The following is a 21,399-nucleotide window of genomic DNA, read 5'->3' as shown; positions in this document are numbered from 1 at the left end:
TTAGTCCAGGAGGATGGTTCTCTGGGGCCAATAAGCTTTCTAGATGGCCTTTGGTTGGATTCAGATTAATGCAGCCGGTGTTCGTCTGCGTGGAGATCGAGGTGATTGTGCCATGGAGGATTGTGTCTGGGCAGCTTTTGGAAGCTGGTCCTGATCTGACCATTGAATTGTGACGGCCTTTCTACAACTCCAGTCGTGTTAGTTGACCTTTTCTAGCCATATATGTATGAGGTCAATATATCGATACAATGGTATTCTGTGGTAAGGTGTACTTTAGTTGCTTTTATTCTTATTTTCATTTTTAGCGGTAGTTGGTACTGGAAATCGGACTAACGCGCTTAATTGCAGGTTTTCCAAGGAACAGGATTTGTTAGATTTCAGCTACCAGGAAAGTTGTACTACTGGCTTTATACGCGGAGGCATAAACTGCTGTCGCCGTAAGGTTATCGTTCAATATTGATATTTGCAATATGACAACGATTCTGACAGTAATAATCTCCGGGGTGTAATGACGAAGAAAGAAGAGATTATCCCCGGATCATGAATTTGTTGGAAATTTATTTAGTTATACAAAATCCAAAAATCATATCAAAATTGTGGCAAGTAATAGTTATATGAACAAGTAAATATCTACATCAAACTACCCAATGTGTATATTTCCCGAAGTGCACTGACCAATAACCCCTGAGAACGCCTTACCCCGACTAATACAATGCTTGCTATATTGCCAATCGAGCGAGTCATGCACGGTATCCCACTGAATCCTGAAAATCCCGACAATCCTGACATCCAAGTAGTACTGGTAACCTGTCCCAGATCAAGATATGTTCTGCACGGTGCTGCATGGCTCTTCTCGACGCCAGTTCCTGACGAGCAACCTCAAACCAGACGTCCTGTACCGAGCTATGCATATGACTATTTGGTGCACTTTCGAAGACCAATGAATTGATGTCGTCCTTTTCGTTCGACGTAATATCATTGTGGAAGTTTTTCATGAAATCTTTCCGCTGCATTCGTTGGTTCCCGCCATCACCGATCTCAGCAGAAAAATACTCCACGAGACGGATAAACGGCGAGACCGTAAGTAATGAGCTGATCCAACTATCATCCGATGGACCAGGCTCATCTGGAGGAACTGTATACTGAAGATATGAAACAAGGAGTTGCATGCAATGATGTGTAGCGATGAGAGTGGCGGTGTTTGTAAAAGGGGGAGACCGCAATATCTTGACTTGCAAACCTCGGTACATAGACTTGCGGACGTCCGGAGGAAGGGGGACGGGCAGTCGCCCAGCTTCGAAATCGTGCAGAAGAATATTGGTATGTTCCCGCCTAGCGAGAGTGTAAGACTCGAGGAAGTATAGAGTATAATACCTGGCAAAGTCATTAGAGTGCACGTTAAGAGTGATGTTTGGGAGCAACACCTACATCAATGGCGTAAGATAGAACGATATACTGGCAGTCCCTTGTTTGACGAAATCACTACGCCCGTTTCGGGAGGGAAACATAAACTTCATGAATGCCGGCTCACTTGCAACGAACCGATCCATAACGCGGTCTGCGATGTAATAGCATAGCTTGGAGCATAGCTTCTGCCGCCGCCGTAGACTGTAAACATATCTGAAAGTATATATATGGCCACCCTTCGCGCTCTTTGCGGGCGGGAAAAGATCTGACAGTAGCACTACGTCATCCTCGGGGTGACGTGTGTATGTCTTCTCACTATCAATCGGAGAAGGAAGGGAGCCATGGCGGCGCTGCCGGAGATATTGCCGAGTGATCGCATGCTCATGCGTGGTAAGAAGCTCATAGAAGGCTTTGCAAACGAGTTTCAACGGTAATAGATCCGTGATACCGCAATGAGCGAAGATCTTTACTTGGATCTCAACAGGGAGGATGTCCCACAGGGAAGAGGTCGGGACCGGATTGAGTTTGTTGACACTAGAGTCGTTAGCAAGGAAGTACGGGTGGTTCTTGTAACGGAATATCTTCGAGCACGTACTCCAATGTCGAAGAGACCGACGAAGCAAAGGGATTGTGCCTAGACGGGTTATTTCTCTTGGTATCTGATTTCCTACCCCTGTTGATGCTGTTGATGGCAGCGCGGGCCTTTTTCACATGGAGGACCAACTGAACGATTGGGCTCATTATCGGGTTTCTAAAGACATGGGGAGACCAGCTCCAGCTCAGGGCCAGTTTAATGAGACGTTTGTAACCATGGATGCGAAGGTGCTTGATGCTTGTCATTAAATCGATCACCTACAGGTGTTTCGCCGCCTTTCCCGGTTTGGGGAAAGAGGGGGCCTGACTAAGCTAGGGATGTACAGCCTGCACCCATTCGGTCTAGTGCCAGGTCCCGAATGCTATTTTTAAAGCAGCGTGGCGATGAGGGCTGCAGTTATCTATATGATTCAAGATTGCAAGGTCAAACAATTTACTCAGTTAGTTAGTGCATAATATTAACAATCCCTCTGCGGCATGAGGGGATCTTTTCCATCCGAACAATTCAGATTCACTTCAACAGTCTAATCAATCTTCAACCAATCAGCGTGGCTCCATACATTTTGTACTGGGTATGTAGGTACTAGTATGTACATTACATTTTAAGAGAGAATTGAGAGAGTTCGCAAATTTACAATCTCCTAGACTAGGTCATTCCCGCTTATACTGTTCTACCATCCCTCTTAAGCTAAGTCAAATCTTTCGCCTTCGTCTTGTTTACTCCCACCTCCAACCCTTTTTACCAGTAAACCGTAGATAATAGATACCCTGAACAAGAGACCTTCCAACTCGGGAGAAAAGCTCAATGAAATAGTCTACTAGCACCAGACACTAAATAGACCATGCGAGTTGTTCCTAAGATCTTCACATTCGAACCCCTCCAAAATGGGAAAATGGTTCTCCGTGACACTCAACTTGCATTAGCGAGCCCACCACCAATCGACCATTTATTTAAGGATCGCTTCGAGCTTCCATCTTCTGGTAGACAAAGGTTTCATTTTTCACTGCGCCTTGCTGCCTCAGTAGATCCTTCACAGGGTCCTTTATAGTACATACAGGAGTACTAGTGGTTAGTCTCATCCACGGGATGCTTCGCCACTTCGTCTTCCTGGCTTATGGTATAGACCCCGCTTCTAGTTTCGAACCCCGCTACGAATAAACCGAAAAATGCGTAGGATAGTGTGGGGGCCAGAAGTTGCGGCCTTAACCAGGAGAATGAATTTTGCGCTTCTGGTTATCCGCCGCCACAGATATCAGGGCAAGTTCCTTGAGACAGTATTCCAAGAAATTTTATCCATGGAGAATTTCTGGTCAAATTGATTAGCCAGAATGATCGACGATGCCACCGTATTCCGTATCGCCAAGACTGGACGAAAAGCTTCTGGCCTCCAAGAGCTTTAGAACCGCGAGAGTCAGCTCTAAGCACCGTGACGCTTGACCGGCTTAGATATCCGGTTATCCCAATAAGTTCGAGAGTCTCGTCGTTATCCTTATAATCCCCTCGTAGGGCCTTTGTTGTATCAAAGAACCGTCGCGGTTCACCGCAAATATCCAAAGAGATATAGTAATCTCGTGTATATATTGTTCGAAGGGGTCAACCATCACAATTGTACTCGTAGAAAGGCTGTCCCAACTACTTATAACTAAGACAACGGGCAGTTCAGTCTCCTTACCACTGGTTAAGAGTTCGGTGATTGTGTTTGGTACAGTATCTGAAAAGAATTTCCTGGTGGAGGATTATCCAATTCGAAATGTCCTATGTACTATGTGTATAAAGCGAAAAGGCCTCGATCATCAAGGTACCCTCCTTGAGGCTTGATCCTGAGCCATAAGAACAAGTTGGGCCTTCCTGGTGGTTGTCTCTAAGTAAGAGAGATGTACTATGTACTATGTAATATAAAGCGAAAAAGGGCCTCAGGTATAACCATTCAGGCATACTCCTAGGAGCGAGGCCTTGACCTCGAGCAATCAAGAGCAAGAGTTCGGTAAGTATATTGGGCTACTCAACGACAGGCTTCATCCTTGTAAAATAATCAGTAAAGGTACTTAGTTTTTCAGAGTAAATAGAGAGGCTTATCTCAGTAGCCTGACGGCCTAGATATAATAACACTAGGGATACGCCCAATCCCTCCCTTTGATATTCATTTCCTATTTTTGTAGAGATTGGAGAGGCAACTGAAACGTCACATCTGCATATTGTTTGTAATGCACATGGCCCTCTGTGGCAGAGCCCGCTCAAATTCGTAGCGCTTCAGGGCAACACACATGTTGCAGTGCGAAGCATAGTCACAAGCGGAGTTTCCTGGCACTAGATAGTATCCGACGATCTGAACTGCCACATGTAAGTTCATTAGGCTGTATCCAAAATAACTAGCAAAAGTAGAATTACCGAATAGCTAAGTCATCATAAGACTTAGGAAGACTTTCACCAATAGATATGTGTTTAGGAGTAGCAACAAGCAGCAGCAGTAGTAGTGATGAATAAGTTCAGTGTTAAGAGGTTCAAAAGGAAAGAACCAAATCCAGATCACATGTATGAAACGAATGATGTGGTAGCGATCAGGAATCAGGATACTAGGATGTAGGCAACAGCACGAGTTACTATACCAAACAGGGTGAATATTTGGAGGTGTGGCTATCGATGATTTGAATCCATTTTTGCTGTGCAGTGGGGATAATTAAAATGGACTTCCTATTATTGCCCTTTGATCTCTTGATCTGGAATTTCGCTGCGGGAGTGTATTCGTTCTGGTCTATTTTCTTTACACCCTGTGTCATAGTATATACATGTTACACAATGGTATTGTAGGATATTTGACGTCACTATCAGTATCATCTACCTTGAATCTCGAGTCGTCTATAGCTCTCCTTTTGCAAGCGGGCTTAGAAAGGTAGAAAAAGAGTATACCTTTCTCTTAGCAGCAATTACTAACGAATTGAGTGACCTGTGCCAAATGCCAGGTCCGCAGTGAACGAACACCTACTTCCCAAAATGGAAGCCCCCACCCTGTTAGGCCCAATACTCATTACAATCCTCCTCCTCCTCCTCCTCCTCCTCCTCCTCCTCTTCTTCTTCTTCTTATTTCATCTCTTGACTGAACAACATCGTTTGAAAGAACATCGGTAGCTGAGAAGCATTTTCACTATTGAAGTCTTTTGATAGATCTTGTTCATCCCAAGTGAAGTTTTTTGTTCTTTTTGAAAAAAAAAAAATGGAGAATAACTGTCTTGTTCTTTTCGTTGGTCGCGTCTCTTAGGATGGTCAGACCGATTTTCGGCAGCGTCTAACCAACAGCCTTGAGTACACTCGTACTAAGTACGAGGAGACTTACGGGCCTGTTGGAGAGAAGCTCCACTTCCTTGTATCTGTCAGTCGTCTAATAAGGTGTTTCCACCTAATGGACGCCATAGCAGACCTGACTGTGTTTTCCTCTCGCTGCCAGGAAACTAGATGCCCTGTATAGGTGCTGAATAGTTGGTATGGCTTGTCTACTAGTACAGTAGCACTAACATCCCTATTTCAGCCCTATATGGACCATGTGAGCATCACTATAAGAGTATTCGCGTGTGAACCGTGAATCTTTTATGAAGTTTCGGTGAGAGAGGCAGTTACAGGGCTCTATTGAGAATACGAGGATGAGGAAAATCCGCTACTCCCTTGTCGTACAAAGCTCTTCATTGATAAAGTACTGGCATAGTACAACCTCAAGATCGCTGAGGACTTCCAAGCGCTTCTTGAAGAGTCTTATCATCGAAACACTCCACCTGAGTGGCGGGAAGTGTGGAGGGATATATGACACTTTTGTTCAGCTTTGCAACCATGATAATAAACATCATGTTATAACTGAGAAGCCTAGGTGCCAGTACTGCAGTGAAGAGTTTACCAAGGCTGACCACCGAGAGACCGCCACGCGAAGCAAGTGCAAAAGTCCCGGATATGTTCAACACCTTTCTAACCCTCGTGCACCCCGTGGCTGTAAGTCACGGGCGACAAAGTGCGAAGAGAAGGCTGTCACATCGGACAATGGCATCCCTACATACCTCGCCATCGCAAGGAACACTTTGGACTTCCCTAGGGTAGATCCAGAAGCTGAGCTTGCTGATCGACTGGTGTACAGGGGCGAGGTCTGGTGCCGCTACCCCTGTTGCGAGCATCAGGTAAGTGAGTATCTACTATCAATCCCCGAGGAACCTATTCTTCTGTCACCTTTTTACTCACCCTTTCTTTCTCAGACAAAGTACTCGTGCCCCGCAAAACTCCGAATACATTATAAGAACGCCCACAATTTCGAGTACCCTATGTTTACCCCTGGTAACAGAGAGTGTACCGTAGCGGTCTCGAATGGCTGGCGCGCTGTGCTTACTTTGGGCGCGATCACTGGCCGCATAGATGCCGGAGCCCAATGTAAGCCACTTATAAAGTATGGAGGTCTTGCGGACGCAAAAAGTGCCACACCCGATTGAGACTATCCGCTGCCTTTATCTCCAAAAAGGCGTTTTATACCTGCCATGTGCTTGTATAATATCTTTTCGCTCACAGAGTCGTAGGAGTTTACTCCTACAAATACTCACTATCCTTGGGCCCTTTTGACACCTCTGCCTCAAGTGTCATAATGCCCACAATTTTTGGCTTCTTATCATCCATCTACCGGGCTTACACTTTCCCCGATAAATGCTTCAATTCGTTGTCCAGCTCGACAGAATGGTACCGCCAACAAGTAAGTAATATGTTCCTATATACTAATAACTGTTATACTAGGCTTGAGATACTGGGGGCTATTGAAATAAAATATGGTATGAGAGGCACAGGCACTAGTCTCTAAGCCTGCATTCAAGTTGACAACTGACCGAGGCTAGGTCCAATGCCTTTAACCGAACACAGAAAACTCCCCGGAGTATACCCTACCAATGAAATGGTCAAAGGACGCTGCTGGGATACAAACAGCTGAACCGCTATCATCCGAGTAAGTATACCAGTGTCATCCTCTATCTCACTTGATGCGCCACTAACGTGGTTGATCAGTTCAAAAGAGCCGGTCCCGGACAATCTTAATCGAATACTACCCCCACTCCCTCTTTCTCGCTGCTGCTACTCGTGAGATGCTCAAAAGCACGCTACTGGAACACGAACAGCTATAATCCGAGTAAGTATTCCAGTGCGATGCTCCATCTCATCCAAGGCTGCTGCTAACGTGTCTGATAGTGCTTGACGGTTCACAGGGGCCGATACCAAACAACTATAATCGAATACTAGCTCAACCCCCTCTCTCGCGCTATTTATATCCTTGGGGTCTCAAATGCTACGGAATATCGATTCGGGAGAGCTATGATTGTCGTCATGCAGAAGGTTGGAGGGTTAATATGCCGCGAAACGTACTTGATGACTGTATTACGAGGTTAAGGCCAAATGGGGTTATAAGTATCCTTTGCATAAGCCTGGATAAATGGAAGCTACTGGTTCTCCCCCACCTATTCTGAAATACATCGCCAACCTTGCTCTGAGCTAGTGCTCCACATGTTTAGTTAGTTTTCTCAAGTGTAGTCAACAGGCTCCGGACGGGGAGCAGCTCACTACGGTATAAGTATATACAGTTCACTGAGAAGGATAGTTTTCGGAAGATGAAGAGCTCTGAGCTATCCGTGGAGATTTATAATAGATATCTTGATGGATCTCACCATCATGGGCATTCGTTATTATGGATCGCCATCACTATAGATATCCATCACCATGGATATCTATCTTTCTGGATATTCGCCAAAGCTGGGTGAGTCAGGAACATGACCTTCCAATTAAATTGACAACATAGTGGGATCGATAGGAGAATGGGGGCATTTCGATATACAATCTCGTACAAAGTCTCTCAGGGTTACACAGACGGCTTTAAGAAAAGAAATAAAAGCTAGGTGAAAAAAGGCTTTCGTGAAGTTGCATAGTTGCATTTCGCTAGTAGTGATGAATAGAATTCACACCACGGACTTGTCATCTTAGTGAATTGCATGAAGTTATTTTAACAACGGTATGTTTACCTTGAGTCAAGTCTTTCTATTGCTGATAGTTGACTTATGTATTCGCAAAGATAAATTCATAGTAAGTACTTCAGGAAAGCAGGTTCCTTATCCCAACTTAATTATATTGGAAAATTTAGTGATAAGACGGCGGTGCCCTCTCGCCATTGCCAAAGTTGGACTACCAATGGAGCTCAAAGCACGGTACGTTGAACTGGTACCGATCCTTTTATATCCTCATCCAACCGTGCTGGTAGTGAAACCATACTTCTGAGAAGTTTAGATATTCGCTCGATGCTTATATTCCTAACACTAGGTACAAAAAGTGGACTTCTATAAAGACACACCTATTGCCAAAACCTCCTTGAGACATATATGATGCTGGTCAAGCACTGATATAGCTATTGTGGGACGAATGTGTGGCCGAGTGTAACGGCGGCTTGCTATATATATCAGCCCATGATATTCTGAATCGTCGATTCAGAATTATGCTGGCCTTTTGACCTTGTGGAATACAGTGCCCTGTCTGTATCTCTTACAAGTTTCACAGTATAAGCTGGGTGAGATTCCAAGTTCAACCATGGATTCTCGCTCCGTGTTCCTATTTGGGCCTAGCGGTGAGAGCTAGCCATATTAAGTATGGCGGGAAGTCCTTGTAACACAACTCTTACCCAAATACTCTACCAAAGACACGTATTAATCAAGACTTATTCCTTTGTTTCTTACCTATATAGCTCTGTCACCAATGCTCAAGTAGCGCATTCTACATGGTCATCAATGAAGCCTTCGTCTGGTTCATGCTAGGCCAGATAAATGACGAAACTAGGTGGCTTAGGGCCCAAGATTCGATTATGAACAAATGGTGTCACGGTGTTACTAGTAATACGTGACAGACAGGCAGGTATAATTATCTACCGGAAGGCCTAATGTGCACGCTCATCTAACGCACTCTGGCTCTTGTACTCAGGGAGGAAGTTAAGATCCTTCGGCCAGATCAGAAGCACAGAAATCCTCAACACTCTGTAGAATGCAGAGCATGAGATCACCACCGTCTCTGTCTATGTCCTTATCGTTTGATGGAGAAGCTATGGTGAAAAATCAAGGCGAATTGACTGCATCACCGCCCAAGAACATAACGGGCTGCGAATTGCCGTGTCTTCGGACGCAAGAGGCGTGATCCGTGCCGATTATCTACTTATGGACAGCAATATTGTCGGTAGGTAATCTATTTTCCTGGACGGTATAAATAGCTTGTTACTGAGAACTAGCGTGGTGGAATTTGAGAGAAAGAGATATAAACTTTATCGTACAGTTAGGAAGGCGCTTGCAAGCGTACTTGATAGCTTGGCTGCTTTCAAAACCGACGAATCCAAATATATATCGCTTTATACACTGAAGTCACAAGCGTGCGGACTGCTTCCGGGCACCGATGCCTTCGAAGCAGAGCTTCAAACAAGTGTACAGGGGCGTATCGACGCTGTCTACGTTTCACCCTAAGCCTTGCATATCTACTGGAAAGCCTAGTGCATACACATACAGCGTACGTGAAAATATTTACTTCTGCGCAGTCGACAAAGACGCTATCGACCGCGACTACTGTTCCCACCGACGAAAGAAAATCCCCAATCTAAATCAGTACTTCTTCATCGATATCTTAAACATATTATGTGTATGTTCTATACATATATGATATTTCGACAGACACAAGTCCAGTCTTTGTGTTCCCCCTCCCTGAGTCACAATTGCAATCGCAACAACCATGGCTATCTCGGCCGTTACTTAGCTGGCATACCTTATCGTCATCGGAACCCATTTCCTGATTCGTGTTAAGAACAAGGATATATACATGCCTTTTAGCGTTCTGAACAACCACACAGCAGGTACCGAGGCTCGCTGGGCTTGGATGAAGCACAACTTGGACGTACAGCGTACGTGAAAAAATATTCTTCTGCCCAAGTTAGGGGCTCTATAACATCTGGATTATTATCTAATTCAAAGTACTAATCTTTCTATTTTTCCTCTATACTTAAAATTCTAGTTAAGGTAGCGCCAATAATGATTTTATTAAACAGTAACTTTCACACTTCTGATGGTAGGCTAATAATAATATCAGGTCAACAAAAACAAGGGAGTAAAAGATAGGACAAGGAGAATGAACACTTCGACAACGCCATGAATGATGGCGTGGATGATTCAGTTGCAGAGATATTAGCAAATAAACAGTCTCTAATATTCTACGTAGACATAGATTGCCCCGCCGCAGGGTCGTTGTTCAATATTGATACTTATAATCTGATAGATAAAACCAATCTTCGAAATATAGCGAAGATATAAAGAGGGTACCTCCAGATTACAGGGTTGTTGGAGTCTTGGTATTCCGTAATCTAAATACGAAGGTCACGCCTAAATTGAGTCAAGTAATTGTGTAATTAAATTTATATACATCTCAAGATTGGAATAAGACTGAAGTTTAATGACGATATATTAGAACTTAAAATACCTATAAATTTATTGTCGAGGTGGGAATCATCGTTGACTCCATGTGCACACTGAAGGCGGTGGGGGGCTGGTTAGTTGGTTAACTGAGCTACGGCTGCGGCAGAGGGACTGTAGGGAACGTTCCTAAAGGATCTCATACTCGACATGTGAACTTGAACAACCATCCAAAGCCACATTGTATAACCCCAGCATTAAGACTCCAAAATGGCCCCCTCAACACCAGATCAAATACTAAATACATCATGGACATTACACCGTCTATCACCTCTACACCATGAAAAAGAATTCCAATCTCTCCTGGACAACCCAGAAGCTCTAAAAGTCTACGCAAACCGCTTGCGCGACCAACTCACCGGTAACGTGCTAGCCGAATTTCAGGTTGGCACGAGCGCACCCTCCCCAGAGGAAGACGCGCTCTCCAGAACTGGCGCTCTCAAAAACTGCAGTTGGGAAGCTATATCAAGCCTCGCGTTAGAAACTTCCAATGCTCCCGAGAGCCCATGTGGAATCCTCGTGGTACTGGAATACGAAAACATCACCTATAAAGCAGCATTGCTTGCACCACCAGAGGGATCCCATTCGCGTAAAACCTCCACATATCTCCCGTTACTGCTGACGCGGTTACCGGGCCCGCTACGACAAACGTTCATCTCTTTTCTCTCGGCGAACTTTGACACTTACTGTTCTGTTTTTCGCCTCCCTTCGCAGTTCCTATGTGCCGGGCTTGCGTCTTACGTGGACGCTTTGACACAAGGCCGCGATAGAGAATCGGCGGCTTCACAGGCTATTCTGGAGGATGTCGTGAAGGAGATACAGATTACTGTGTCATTCTCTACTAATGTGGCTCCGGATTTGAGGTCCCTCAATATCAATATCCCACGAGGCTCTATCAAGAACTTTTTACCTGCTACTGGGGACTCGAATCAACCGAGTGGTTCTATTCTCTCGGGTCTCTCTTCTTACATTGAGAAGCATCTGGCGATGGATCTGGATCTGGCTGGCTCATCAGCTAAGGATAGTCCGGCAAGAAAACATGTGCGTATCAGTAAGATCGCATGTAACGGGTTCGTTCTAGGCGCCGAAGGAAAGATGAAACTCGTTGCGCAGCCTATCCGAGCTGGGCCTGCTGGTGATGATTCGGCTGAGAATGATGATGACGCTCCAAGCGAGAAGAAGCGCCTTGCGTTACGAGCGAGTGAGGTGCTACTTCTCTCTGTCATTCGCAGGAGCCTTGTCGAGGAGAATCAAGAAAGTTGATCAGCATGGCTTCTAGGTAGAGCATATGCCCCTTATTCTGGTGCTGATCTATGGGGTTGCGAGGTGCACAACGTGGACGGCTTACTCTTCACGTTAATTCTTTGGGGGGGCAGGCATTGTTGCAGAGATAAAAATTCTATCAGTCATTTGATTTATGGCATTGACTAACAAGATTTCATGCATGACCCATGATACAAGAGCGGTGCTTAAGATGAGCAAATTCAGAACAGGCCGGCTAATATGTGTGCAATACCATCAAGCATCATCTATATCGTGTGACGTTATATAAACAGAACGCAGCTATGTAACCAACGCGGTGTTCTGTAGCATGTTACAGTTCAGATGTCAATCTGATCTTCCGATTCGGCGAGGCGGAGGGCTTCGTCGACACCATGAACGAAGTGAGTTATCCCACCGCATCGCTCCACGATTCCACTTCGTTCAAACATGCGGAAAACATTGCGAGTTGCGACACGGCAGAAGAAGACGCTGACACCCTGGTCTGCATACCCGTCCACAATCTCATATAAGACTTGCGTACCGGAACCATCGATGCTAGTAACACCATGGACATCAAATATAATATTCTTGTTATGTTCGGGAGTGCGTGTGGGGGGGAGAGAAGGATGCGCTCTACTACTGCCATACAATTCCAACCGCCGAAGACGATTCTTGAGCTCGCCAGTATTAGCAAAGGTCAGAGGTTCCGGGATCTTAACAATGAGCGCGCCTTCGATCAACTCAACGCTCTCAGGGTGGAGTTCGGCGTTCTCGAAACGGTCGGTGGTGCCTGCTATCTTACCCAGGATTTGGATCCGAGGCTGCGTAGAATGGCGAATGAGGATCAAAATAGAAAGACCAATACCAAGGGCAATTCCCAGTTCTAGAGAATAGAAAATAGTGGAGACAAAGATGAGAAGCATTAGGACTAGCTCCGTCCATCCACGCAGACGGATAAAGAAAGCCAAGTCGTGAGGACATTCTTCAATGAGACTGAAAGCGACGACAGATATCATAGAAGAAAGAACGGCTTTCTAAAATATTGCAACAGATTCTGTCAGCCTTCACTCGGGAGTATTTGGGGTTGAGACTCACCGGAAGATAGTATAAATACGGCAAGAGCACGATGATGCAAACCAAGGTAATAACACTCAGGAAAATGCTGCTCATCGGGGATCGAGCTCCAGTTGAAGCGTTAACTTTGCTTCTTGCATACCCACCAAACGCAGGAAGCGCCATGAAACAGCCCCCAACAGTATTAGCAAGACCCAGTGCCACCATCTCTCTGTTAGCGCTGACAGGCATTCCCTGGACACCTTCTTGCCTGGCCTCGCCACTAAGTCCCTTGGCGGCAACAGAAGACTCAAAAAAGCCAAGTAGGGCAATGACGAAAGAAGTACTCATTGCAGCGCGTACATGCTTCATTTGGCTAAACTGGAAAGGCCATCTGAACGTAAAAAGGCCATCGGCATTTTGTTTCAAGGGCCCAAGAATCTCCAACCCTTTTTCATCCCAGCCAAGATGCCATGTCAGGACAGCTGAAAGAATAACTACAAGAATTCGGTCCGGAAGATAGATCACTTGGGGATACCGAGGCTGGAGCATTTTTTTGAGAGTCCTGCAATCGAAATCAGTCTAGGCGCCAGGCTTCCAAGTCACCAGTACTAACCTAAATACCATTATGATAGCGAAGCTTCCAAAAGCCACTGCGGTTGTAAGCGCATGGCAATCTCCTATGTTCCTTATAAGGAACACGAGCTTGTCAACCGTAGTCCCATGGCTGACACCAACTTCCTTCGCTAGATCGGTCAATCCGACTTCGGGAATGAGTTGATCCACAAAAATCACGAAACCGATTGCTGTAATGAAACCCCTAAGGAAGGGCCGACTCAGCACGTTGTCCAGGAATCCCAATCGTGTAAGCCCAGCGATCAGTATCATGGCACCCGCCATAGCAGTGGCTATGCCGACCACCATAGCATTCGCCGCTTCGTCATCCTCACCAGACGGGCCTGGTCCGACACTAGACTTGACAATCGTCCCAGTAAGCAAAGAGCCTGCTGCTTCTGGGCCCACTATTAACAGCGGACTGCTCCCGAAGATTGCATAGATGAAAGGGTTGATCACGAAAGAGTAGAGACCATTGATAGGAGGTGCGTGGGCGAGATTTGAGGATAAGGACAACGCCATAGGGATGTAGATGGACGCAATGGTTGTCGCAGCAATCAAATCTCCTCGGATGTATGACCACCGATATTGGGTAATCCAGTTGAAAAACGGGATGTAGTATGATATATACCTTGACGGACGTTAGTTGTCTCCCCAATGGAGATAACAGTTATGTTAGAAAGCAGGGTAAACGTGTTTCTAAACCTACAGAGATTTATGATTCGTCATGTGCAATGATGTAAAAGAGGAGTCTAGCGGTGGTATATTCTCTGGTCCTTGTGGGTATCCTGAGGCGTCGCTGGGAGGCCCAATATGGCCGTCGGCTTCTCCTGGAAGCTGCGGTCTTTCTTCGTTACCAGCATTCTGCAAAGAGCTTACATCCCATTTCTGGATATCTTCCTGTTCGGGTCGTGAAGAAAAAGTCCCATGATCACCGTAGTTCCTCCGACCACGCTCCCCGCGATCATACGATTCCAGAAGACGAGTCCTTGCATCAGGCTCTCGTGGCGGATAGATTATCGCCGACCCTTCGTTTTGCGCTGCGCTCTCGGTGGCTACGAGCCTTGCTGGAAGACCTGGGGCGTCATTTGAGGAAGAGGTACGAAAGAGGTTGAAAATGCGATCCCGCAAAGAGCGCTGTTGAGTCGACTCCTGGACAGAGCTGGAATCCATATTTACCCGGAGATCGCGGTGGGTCAGTATCGCTATGATGTGCAGAGTAACTCAGCACTCGCCATGAGTGCTGCGCTTCAATGAAAGAGGAAAAGACGAAGGAATTGAAGGGAAAAGAAAACAGGGAAAGCCTGGCTGAATTTAAGGCAGCGAAAAAAATAGGCGAGTGAAAAAGTAGCAAATCCCGTAGTGCAACAGGCGGTGGCTACGATTGGTAGTTTGCGGGCGATGCCAGGGAAGCATGAAGACGGAAGAACCTTGAAGTAAATATCATTATCCAAGAGTAAAGAAGCGCATCGTTCCGCTTGACAAGAAAGGCCACCCAAAGGGCACGATATTAACCAACTGAATTCGCTTGCTTTTCCCTTCACTCGCTCCGTCCAACCTTGAACAACGTATTGCAAAACCAAGAAATATGCCTGATAAGGTGACGATACCGAATCATTATCTGTTTCTGCCGGGCGGTGGGTATACCACCAGGGCACGTGATGACTCACCACCCAGCCCAAAGTGGGTTTTGAGCCGCCACAAAGTGATTTGAAGTGTGCTCTGACTCTCATCGGTGGTCTGCCGTTAAACTCTTTTTCCAGTTGATCTAACCGCCTCGACTTCTTCCGGAAGTTTGTATAGAGGACAGTTTCTTACGGGACTTTCGACTTGAATCTCTTTTTCCTTCGAAAAGTTCGCCGTTTAGCTTTGCCTCACAAAGGCGCAACCCCGCCAAAATGTCGTTAACGAACAGCCGTTTTTACGAGGAGAAGTACCCGGAGGTCGACAGCTATGTCATGGTCAATGTCAAGCAGGTATGCGCTTCTATCACCGTGTCTGAGAGTGTGGTTATTGAATTTTTCTTCTAACGGTTATTTTCCAATGCCACAGATCGCCGAAATGGGCGCATATGTGAAGCTTCTCGAATACGATAACATTGACGGAATGATCCTGCTTTCCGAACTTTCACGGAGACGTATTCGTAGTATCCAGAAGCTTATCCGTATCGGCCGCAACGAAGTCGTCATCGTGCTCCGTGTTGACAAGGAGAAGGGCAAGTGAATTTCGCTCCAGAGAATTCGGTCATCAGTGGTGGACTTCAACTAACAGAGCATCTTGCTACTTGTAGGATATATTGATCTTTCCAAGCGACGAGTCTCCCCAGAGGATGTTATCAAATGTGAGGAGAGATATAACAAGAGCAAAGCGGTGCACTCCATCATGCGTCACGTTGCAGAGGCCACTCAGACTCCCCTCGAGACGCTATATCAGAACATCGGATGGCCTCTGAACCGGAAATACGGCCACTCTCACGACGCCTTTAAGATCTCTATCACGTAAGATACTGGTGGCTCTCAGCCAGGCTTTCTGATGTAACTGACGTTTTTCAGGAACCCCGACGTGTGGAACGATGTTGAGTTCCCCAGCGAGGCCGTGAAGAAGGAGTTGACGCATTATATCAGCAAGAGGCTTACGCCCCAGCCCACCAAGGTTCGCGCCGATATTGAGGTTACTTGCTTCGGTTATGAAGGAATCGATGCGGTTAAGGCCGCTCTTCGTACTGCCGAGGAGGCCAACACTCCCGATAGCCAGGTCAAGGTCAAGCTGGTCGCCCCTCCTCTGTACGTCTTGACTAGCCAGTGCTTGGACAAGGCTATTGGTATCAAGCAGCTTGAGGAAGCTATCCAGAGAATCGAGTCCAGGATCAAGGAGGCTGGAGGTGGCTGCAGCGTCAAGATGGCACCCAAGGCCGTCACCGAGCACGATGATGCCGCACTCCAGGAGCTCATGGAGAAGCGTGAGCGTGAGAACATGGAGGTCAGCGGTGACGAGAGCCAGTCTGAGAGTGATGAAGGTGTTCCCGAGTAAGCAGCACACAGTACGCCTACAGCGCCATTTTAGGCCCCTGAGCTTGGTTCGAAAGAGGAGAATGTCAGAAAATTGCGAGGTGTAGTTGAACGACACTGAATACGAAGGCTGGTTATGAGTACTGGTTGCAAGGATGGGGAAAAGTTTAATAGAAGAGTTTCAAATGTGACACGAATTATGAGACGGGAGACGGTTCAATATGCTCATGGGCAGAATCGAGATCAGCAGAGGTGCTCAGGAGCTATGGGATGCGAGCCCAGCAGTCAACTTCGGGGGTGCTTTACCCCGTTCGAGGCTGTGGTTGTCTCGTCGTTTCTCGTCTAGGGGTTGTTGGTCAATCATCTGTCCCTGCTGGTGACTGAGCTCTGGTTCGCTGAGGAACTCGATTCCGCATTCTCATGTACATAACTTTCCTTGACCTGCAGGTCAAGATCGGTGGTACCTTGTTAGACACCTACTATCAAAACTTTCTTCTTTTTTTGGTCACAACCTAACATTATTGGCATTGGCTTGGTCCGATTTTTGCTTGGAGCTCATATCCTTCCACTCTATTCAAGTCATGCGTACACAATATCAAGATTAGCTCGAGGAGGTCTGGTTCCATATTGATTCGTATGCAGACCTCTCAAAACCACCAATCGTGGCGGTAGCCGAGAGTGGGGCATGCGAGATAAGCTACCTACTAATTATCCCCAGACTTTACCAACGGACCTTCGTTCCTCCTTTTCCTTCCGCGCGCCAATTTTCTTTATTATAGAGACTCGGGTATTCATTGCTCAGTATGGGGCTTTGGCGCAATATCTTAAAGACTGACACTGGACGTGCTCGACGTCATCTACAAGTGGAGCGTCGCCGGTGTACGTCCCCCGATTTCCACATAGCTGTGCCGTCTGCTGCAAGTCGGTATTAACATGATAAACAGTACTTCCCGCCTACGATTCGGATCCTGTTTCTTCCACTGGGCCTTCCAAGGAAATAACTAAAGTGGCCCTTAGACTAAAGTACCAGATTGAGCGAGTTATTCCCTGCGAGGTTGAAGAAAACGTCATCACCAGTCCCACCAGTCGCGTCATTACAGACAACGTTGTTCGAACTGCCAAAGAGGCGGGCGGCGAAGACCTTCAAGGTTGTGTTGTATTTTGCTTGCTTGTATGCTTACGTTGGTTCAAAATTCAAGCTATAGAGGAGCTTTGGGATTCCGACCTTCACGAGAGTCGGGCCCTTGCATGTGAGGTTATAGCCAAGCGCATGTAATGACCCTACAATATCCACGCTGCAGCTACTTACCGTGAATACTAACGCTTTGTATAGAATTGAAACTGAAGAGAACCAAGATTTTCTACTGCTCCATACCCTGCTCAAGCGGTATTCTGTCTTCGTCGACGGAGAAGAGACTGTACCGGCTAACGTCATTGAGCGTGCTGTAGACCTTCACGCGTTGAGGATCATCGGATCTTCTGGATATCAGAAATGCATCAAATATCTCTGGAACGGCTGGTTTTGTCAACAGGACGGCAACCCAACCAACTTCGTTCCCTACCATGAAAAAGATAACACGAATTTTGCAGTCCATTTCCACCCCGATAGGATGAGGACACCTCTGTATCAGAACGCATGCCAAATCGCTGTCTCTCTAGTGTACCTTGCACTTTACACTCAAGTCATTAATACTGTCAATCGGACCGGGGATCTCGATGTCGCGGAAGGCATCCTCTATATGATGACCCTTGCATTCACCTGTGACGAGTTGACCAAAGTATGGAAGATTGGACGGCATTACTTTGATTTCTGGAATGCCTTCAATTCCACCCTTTACGCCATTCTTGCCGTCTCCTTCTTCGTTCGTGTCGCTGCTCTGACACACTCACCTTCGGCTGATGATCAGAAGAGACAAATACTCAATGAACTAAGCTACAACTTTTTGGCATTTGCGGGGCCAATGTTCTGGATGCGTATGATGCTATATATGGATTCATTTCGGTTCTTCGGAGCCATGTTTGTCGTTCTGAGGGTCATGATGAAGGAGAGTATAATATTCTTTGCTCTCCTCTTCGTTGTCCTAGTGGGCTTCTTCCAAGCCTTCTATGGGATGGCTCAGGTGGAGTCCGATATCCCTGTTGTCAAAAATATTGTGCAGGGCATGGCAAACAGTATAATGCAAAGCCCCGAGTTTGGCACCTTCGAGGATTTCGCGTACCCGTTCGGCATTATCCTTTACTATTTATTCAACTTTATCATCATGACAGGTTCGGTCCATTTCCCTGCTCTGAAATCTATGGCTTTGCTGACACCTTGGCAGTTCTGCTCAATATCCTTATCGCTCTATACAACAGCGCATACGAAGATATCTCAGGAAACGCGATTGACGAGTATATGGCTGTCTTCGCGCAGAAAACGATGTCCTACGTCCGGGCGCCAGACGAGAATGTCTTCATCCCTCGTAAGTCATCTCTTTTACTAGCTGACAGCCTTGCCATATTGACAGCATGGTAGCATTCAACCTCATCGAGATTATCTTCCTGATCGCACCCTTCGAATGGTGGCTCCCACGCAAACGCTACGCAAAGCTAAATGATATTATCATGGGTATCATCTACTCCCCAATTCTTCTCATAACAGCGTCCCTTGAAGCCCGCGAAGCCCGTCGGATAAGATGGAATCGTCGCCGTGGAGAGGAAGATGATGATGACGTGCAGGAATGGGAGCATGCCGCTGAGGAAGTGGATTTTGCAATCGAGGAAAGCTGGAAGCAGACTGTCCAGGACACGACTCCCAACGTGACTATGGACAGTTGCACTCTGGAGATCATTCAGCTAAAAGAACAGATACGTGAATTAACGGAGACGGTGAAGCTACTGGTTGGAGAGAAGGCAACCAAAGGAACGCTGTACGGCGGGTCTAGCTCGACCATACTTGAACGCGAATAGCTACTGGCTAAGTAGAGATGGAGCAGATGTATACAAGATTGCTTAGGTTAGGGAGATTGCAAGTTGGTCATTTCATTTTGCGTGATTTTGTCTGATTGATGTTACTTATATGGCTCTTTTAATCCGTTGCGGCAGAGAGTGTATCTATCCAGTCCTCTAGCTACTCGTTGACAGACCACGTCCATGCCATCCATGATGGCAGACACAGATCGTCTTTAGTAGAGGAATAAATATCTTGGGGAACAAAAAGTGAAGCCGAACGCGGGGGTCGAACCCGCAACCTTGAGATACCGTGACGACTAAGAGTCTCACGCTCTACCGATTGAGCTAGCCCGGCTAGTTATTGGAAAACTTCCAATTTTAATGCAACACAAGCCTGGAGCCTGGAATTTTCAGGAGACATTACGCACTTTCATAGATTTTGATCCTCCAAGTCATTCCTCAGACTTCATGGTGACTATGCTCGTGGATGGACCTATGGCTGTAGTATAGTTAGAGAACCGGTGTACCCATCAGCCTATAAGGTGTATTGGCCGCAATACTGCACACTTACGAGTAGAAAACTGTTAATGATCCCAAGGAGTAGTAAGTATCGGTTGATATAGAAAGATGTGCACGGTGTGATTCTAGATGATTGACCCTGATACCTAGAGAAGTCTTAAGTAAGCTGGCTACATGACCGAGTACTTAGTTGTGGGTTTCATTCTTCGGGCGATAGTAGGTACTGTTAAGTTTGAACAAACCCAATTCATGAAGCAAACAAAGTCGGAAGCTATGGCAGTGGGATGGCATACCAAGGTCCAAAGCCCTGTAATCGACTATTGCGACATTGACTATATCTCCATAATACTATAAGGCAAATAAAAGACCAAAGGTGAAAAGTAAATATCACATTTGAAGATCTTACCTTGAAGCATCCTCCTTATAGATTGCACATAGAAGGGGCGGCATATGAAGAGTCTATCTTTTGACTACAGGAATATGTAGGCAAAAACTAAAAGACTATTCAACAAGTAGCCGGGCTAGCTCAATCGGTAGAGCGTGAGACTCTTAGTCGTCACGGTATCTCAAGGTTGCGGGTTCGACCCCCGCGTTCGGCTTCACTTTTTTGTTTTCTCTTTTTATATGTGAGGTTCACCACCTTTGTTTTATGCTCTCTTTTAGGCTCTGTTTTATGTGCACTTTATAACTGGGCCATATACTGTTTCGTTTCGCTAGCGAGAAATCTAGTCTGAGGTCAACGTCCTGGGTGATACCAAGTTTGCATTCGTGGCTGCTTAATGGGTGTGGATATGTTTGCGGTTGTGATTATATATTTGGCGGCGATCGATACATCTCCTCGGGCGTATAATGCCTCCTGTCAATGTAGCTCAATAATATTTAGGCCTCCAACCATGTATATCCCACCAAGCTTTCACTATAGCACACACCAATCGAGGTGCGAGGTGTTTCCTTATATGGCATGGAGATTAACCGTTGAAGCCAATGGTGATGTACTGTGATGATTCTTCTTCAGGATCTGGATAGGATCGCATATTGTGGCGTCATATGCAGATTGAACGACGAAGGAAGGTGCCAGCCCAAGTTTAGACTACCAGGCAGTTTGAATCGGAACATATGCTGATTCGACGTCTTTGCAACCATCGACATGACACCCCACAGCTCTAAGCTTTGGCGACAACTCATACCGCCCCTATTGACCTTTCCAAGGCGCACAATGTCATCCAGACAAAATGACAGGCCCGAGTAGAAGAGCCAAGAGTTGAGACCCATAAAGAACCATACGAAACACATGGATACAGAGATATCGCGAAGTGACCACCGAAAACGGCGACGAATTTCTGTACTGGACTTGGATGTTGATCGACAGCGACTCCACTATTGATGTTTGACAACAGTGATCTGCATATAACACCTCAATCTACAACCCCTATCCAGATCCCGAGGAATGAGCATCACTATATATCATCATTGGCTCCAACGATCAACCTCAATGCCATATGTAAGCACC

At 46.2% G+C, this 21,399-nt stretch overlaps 5 protein-coding genes and 2 non-coding genes across 7 annotated transcripts; 4 read left to right on the top strand and 3 right to left on the bottom strand.

The window, feature by feature from the left end:
- Positions 1-596: 596 nt before the first annotated feature.
- On the bottom strand, positions 597-2,235 carry BDV37DRAFT_246876 (F-box protein). The gene is made up of 3 exons (XM_032081808.1): positions 2,003-2,235; positions 1,429-1,941; positions 597-1,374 (listed from the first exon to the last, which is right to left on the bottom strand). Exons 1-3 carry the CDS (start codon positions 2,146-2,148, stop codon positions 741-743), a joined length of 1,293 nt encoding a protein of 430 aa, XP_031942080.1. The 5' UTR covers positions 2,149-2,235; the 3' UTR covers positions 597-740.
- An 8,411-nt stretch (positions 2,236-10,646) lies between these two features.
- Positions 10,647-11,986, top strand: BDV37DRAFT_105830 (uncharacterized protein). The gene has a single exon (XM_032078261.1). It carries the CDS (start codon positions 10,711-10,713, stop codon positions 11,761-11,763), a length of 1,053 nt encoding a protein of 350 aa, XP_031942079.1. The 5' UTR covers positions 10,647-10,710; the 3' UTR covers positions 11,764-11,986.
- On the bottom strand, positions 11,933-14,739 carry BDV37DRAFT_105811 (SulP family inorganic anion transporter). The gene is made up of 4 exons (XM_032078260.1): positions 14,141-14,739; positions 13,433-14,062; positions 12,859-13,381; positions 11,933-12,797 (listed from the first exon to the last, which is right to left on the bottom strand). The coding sequence occupies exons 1-4, from the start codon at positions 14,602-14,604 to the stop codon at positions 12,102-12,104; spliced, it is 2,313 nt and encodes a 770-aa protein (XP_031942078.1). The 5' UTR covers positions 14,605-14,739; the 3' UTR covers positions 11,933-12,101.
- A 590-nt stretch (positions 14,740-15,329) lies between these two features.
- BDV37DRAFT_271207 (translation initiation factor eIF2 subunit alpha) lies at positions 15,330-16,461 on the top strand (the record flags this gene model as incomplete). Its single annotated transcript, XM_032084689.1, has 4 exons — positions 15,330-15,407; positions 15,484-15,650; positions 15,705-15,929; positions 15,984-16,461. 4 exons carry the CDS (start codon positions 15,330-15,332, stop codon positions 16,459-16,461), a joined length of 948 nt encoding a protein of 315 aa, XP_031942077.1.
- A 781-nt stretch (positions 16,462-17,242) lies between these two features.
- Positions 17,243-19,388, top strand: yvc1 (putative potassium ion channel Yvc1; the record flags this gene model as incomplete). The annotated part of the gene is made up of 5 exons (XM_032084688.1): positions 17,243-17,318; positions 17,384-17,711; positions 17,773-18,707; positions 18,832-18,901; positions 18,947-19,388. 5 exons carry the CDS (start codon positions 17,243-17,245, stop codon positions 19,386-19,388), a joined length of 1,851 nt encoding a protein of 616 aa, XP_031942076.1.
- A 253-nt stretch (positions 19,389-19,641) lies between these two features.
- BDV37DRAFT_t96 lies at positions 19,642-19,725 on the bottom strand. The gene has a single exon. It is a non-coding gene; the product is annotated as a tRNA-Lys (tRNA).
- A 679-nt stretch (positions 19,726-20,404) lies between these two features.
- Positions 20,405-20,488, top strand: BDV37DRAFT_t103. The gene has a single exon. It is a non-coding gene; the product is annotated as a tRNA-Lys (tRNA).
- The last annotated feature ends 911 nt before the right edge of the window (positions 20,489-21,399 follow it).

This window comes from Aspergillus pseudonomiae (genome assembly GCF_009193645.1).
Source record: "Aspergillus pseudonomiae strain CBS 119388 unplaced genomic scaffold BDV37scaffold_28, whole genome shotgun sequence".
NCBI classification, from domain to species: Eukaryota; Fungi; Ascomycota; class Eurotiomycetes; order Eurotiales; family Aspergillaceae; genus Aspergillus; species Aspergillus pseudonomiae.
This window is presented reverse-complemented; position numbering and strand designations above follow the sequence as displayed.